General features: G+C 63.4%; 1 protein-coding gene across 2 annotated transcripts in view; it reads left to right on the top strand.

The window, feature by feature from the left end:
- The window catches only part of NR5A1 (nuclear receptor subfamily 5 group A member 1), a 25,512-nt gene that overhangs the window by 2,617 nt on the left and 19,384 nt on the right, over positions 1-3,511 (top strand). The window contains exons 2-3 of one of the 2 annotated variants that reach the window (XM_007450250.1): positions 1,588-1,704; positions 1,847-1,988. In XM_007450250.1, coding sequence (XP_007450312.1) covers positions 1,603-1,704; positions 1,847-1,988 — 244 coding nt within the window. In that variant the 5' untranslated portion in view covers positions 1,588-1,602. Of the gene's footprint in view, positions 1-1,587; positions 1,705-1,846; positions 1,989-3,511 lie in introns of those variants that run through there. The other variant, XM_007450251.1, reaches the window with a different exon arrangement.

The raw sequence follows: 3,511 nt of genomic DNA, 5'->3' as shown, positions 1-3,511 counted from the left end.
CCGCCCGGCCCCCCCGCCTCCTCGCCCCCGGCCCGAGCGGCCGTCATCGCGGGCGGGCGGCGCTGCGCCCGGGTGCGGCTCATCGCCGGCAGCGGCGGCGACGCGGCCAGGCGGTGCGGGGCTCGCGCTGGCGGGACGCGGGGCGCTGCTGCTCCCAGGAGCCGCCAGGTGGGCGACGGGCGGGCCGTGGCAGCCGTCGCGCCCCTTCGCGCTGCCCCGGGCCCAGGCTCTGCGCGCTTCCCTTCTGGAGACTTCGACTCTCCGCCCGAGGTCGCTCCCCCCACGCCTCGGGCTCGGCCTCTCTCTCGGGGGCCCGCGGGGTCTCCGCTCGAGGTCTCAGCGCCTCGCGCCCCTCTAGCGGCTCCACGCCCTGCGCCCGCTGTCCCCGCTGCGCCCTCCTCGCCGGCTCTTCGCCCGATGTCTCGGTCTCGGCTGCACGGAGTCGGTGGCACGGCCTCGGTCGGTCTCGGTCTCGGTGGCTGCCGCCCGCGGGCTTTGTCTCTCCCGGCCTGGGGGCCCGGCGGCATCGCGCTTTCGGGCTCTCTGCACGGGCGCCGTCGTTCTCCGCCTCTCTCAGCTCGAGCCCATGTCCGGGTCCGACTCTGCCGGGCCGCGCCTCTGAGCTCGGGGCCCGGGTCCGGCCGATTTCCGTGCGTCTTGCCGTCCCCGACCCCCTGGCCGGGAGCCTCCGTCTCTCCAGGTTTTCTCTCAGTGTCTCTGTCACTCTCTCTGCCTGGGTATCTCCCAGATTTCTCTTGTCTCTCCGGTGTCTCGGTCTGTCTCTCGTCTATCACTGTGTCTCTGGCCTTGCGGTTGTCTCTCCCAGGTTTTCTCTTTGGGCCTCTGACAGTGTCTCTGATCTCTCTCTCTCTCTCTTTCGTTCTCTCTCTCCACCCGCCCCCCACTCTCTACCATCTCCCTAGCTCTCCGTCGTTCTCATCTCCCCCAGGTTTTCTCTGACTGGGCATCAATGTTTCTCTATCACTCTCGGATTTTCGTTGTCTCTGTTGCCCTGGGGAACTCTCTCCGTTAAGCAGCGTCTGTCGGTGTCTCTCGCTCTCTTTTCTGCCCATCTCTCGGTCTCTCTCAGACTCTGCCTCTGTCTCCCTCGTCCCTGTCCGATCCCCAGAGCGCTTGGGTCCCACTCTGACCGGGTTCGTTGGCATCTCCCCGGCGGGCGAGACAATCTCGTTTTCTCAGAATCGGGGTTTTGTTCTCAAACGAACGAATCTGGATCAAAGCGCATTTAATCCGAGAGTCCCAGGTCGGACGCGGCGGGGGGCCGCTCAGGAGGAGCCCCTGGGAGGGTTGGGGAGCTCACGGGGCGGAAGTGTGGGGACAGGGTCAGCAAGGGCCCTGCAGGGGAGCTGCTCCAGGCACACGTGCTGCGTGCTGCTCAGGGCGCTCTAATGGGTGGCCTGCAACGGGCGCCCTCGACCACTGGCGCTGTGGTGGGGGCCGGGGGCCGGGCCCATAAGGAAGGCACCCTGGGGCGCGCGGCCGCGGTGGTGCAGGACACGCCGGACCCAGGTCCGCGGCGCTGCCAGTCGCAGTCCCGCCCGCGATGAGCCTCTCCTCCCTCCACAGGCGGACGCCGCGGGCATGGACTATTCGTATGACGAGGACCTGGACGAGCTGTGCCCCGTCTGTGGGGACAAGGTGTCTGGCTACCACTACGGGCTGCTCACATGCGAGAGTTGCAAGGTGAGCGGGCAGCTGGCCGGCAAGGGACCGGCGTGGAAGGCTGGCGAGCAGCCGGCGGGAAGCGGCGGAAAGCCCTGCTGGGAAGTGCAGGGAAGGGGAGACGGGGCCTGTCCCCTCCCGCGCTGACTCCCCTCTCCCCCAGGGCTTCTTCAAGCGCACGGTGCAGAACAACAAGCACTACACGTGCACCGAGAGCCAGAGCTGCAAGATCGACAAGACACAGCGTAAGCGCTGTCCCTTCTGCCGCTTCCAGAAGTGCCTGACAGTGGGGATGCGCCTGGAAGGTGCGCACGCTGCGCCTCCTACCCCTGACCTCTGATGGCGAGGGGGCAGGGGGTGGGGGTGGGAGAAGGGGTGAGGGGAGGGTACCATAGGTCTTCTCAAAGTTTCTGGGGCCAGGCGATTAGCCTCTCATGTGACATTAGGGCCCTGATCTCTGTGGGGGAGGGGTGAGAACTGATGTCGGTCTGGGTGAAGGGATGCATGCAGGACCAGCCTGGGATGGCTTGAGAAGTATCTAAAAGTGAATCCCAGAGAGATGACCCTCTCCCCAGCCCTTGCAGGCAGGGCAGCACAGGGCAGAGCCCCACAGAGCTCCTCCCTCTGCCAGGAGTTCTGTCACACCCCCACTGACATCTCGTACCAGCCAGAGCCAAGGTTTTCAATACCTTTACTGGAGTTAAAGTCCCAGTGCCACCACTTACAGGCTGGGTGACATTGGGCAAGTTCCTTAACCTCTCTGAGCTGCAGACTCCCCATCTGAAAGACGGGCCTGGAACGTAGAAAATGCTCAACAAATTAGCTATTACTGTTATTCTTATTTATGTTATTATCTGTCCAGCATCACTGTGCAGCCTGCACTCACTCAGACCACCCATCTGTTCATCTGTCCATCCATCCACAAGATTCACTCAGTTATTCACTCAGCAGGTTCTTAGCCAGGCCCTAGAGGGCTGGGTAGTGGAGAGCAATCGCCCCCAGAGAACCCAGGCCCATCCTTGTCTCCCCACCCCCACCACAAGCTCTCTGTCCGGAGGGGAGGAAAAACGTTTTAGCAGGAAAAACTCAAACTCTTTGAGGGTGGACAGTCATAGGCTTCCACCCCGCTGGCCCCAGCCGGGCTGTGTGCCGAGCAGGCAGCTGTTGGTTAAAGTTTTTAAACAAAGTAGAAGGCCCCTGGTGGCTCTGAGAGCTGCAGGCCACAAGTCCTGTCACCTAGAGGAAGGGCCCCTGATGGAAGGGGGATATCCTGTCCTGTCCCAAGAGCCCATGTGCCCAGCACCAGGTCCTGAGGGGCTCAGAAAAACTGGTTGTTGTGAGCTGCAGAACCCCCTCACGGGGCCTGAGGGAGTGGAGCAGGGCTGCCCACCCCCATGGCAGGAAGATTGGCTGCATGGGCCCCGGAGACACATCCCTTGCTAAGCACGGCCCTCTCCCTCCTCCTCTCTCCCTTCTCCTGGAGCCCAGGGTGGGGTCCTGTGTGAGCAGGGGCTGGGGCCACACTTTGGCTGCAGAGACACACCTGTTGGGTCCAGCTGGTGACACATTCTTGGCCAGGTGGGGGGACATCTGGTCAGCAAGGGAGGTCCCTTCCCACCAGCATAGAGCCCCAGTCAGCCCTAAACTCAGCTTCAGATTTGAAGGCAGCGGCAGAAACCCGAGTCATTTTGCAACAGGGGTTCAACAGAGTCAGGCAGTCAGTCAAGAAGCAGCTGGACACTGGGGACCCACCTGTGAACAAGGCTGACCAGAGCCCACTTCCTGTCACCATCTCAGGCCCTATGCTGGGCACCTGAACCCACTGCTG

The sequence above is a fragment of the Lipotes vexillifer genome, unplaced genomic scaffold (genome assembly GCF_000442215.2).
Source record: "Lipotes vexillifer unplaced genomic scaffold, Lipotes_vexillifer_v1.1 scaffold890, whole genome shotgun sequence".
NCBI classification, from domain to species: Eukaryota; Metazoa; Chordata; class Mammalia; order Artiodactyla; family Lipotidae; genus Lipotes; species Lipotes vexillifer.
Note: the sequence above shows the minus strand (reverse complement) of the source record. Positions and strands in the feature narration are given on the sequence as shown.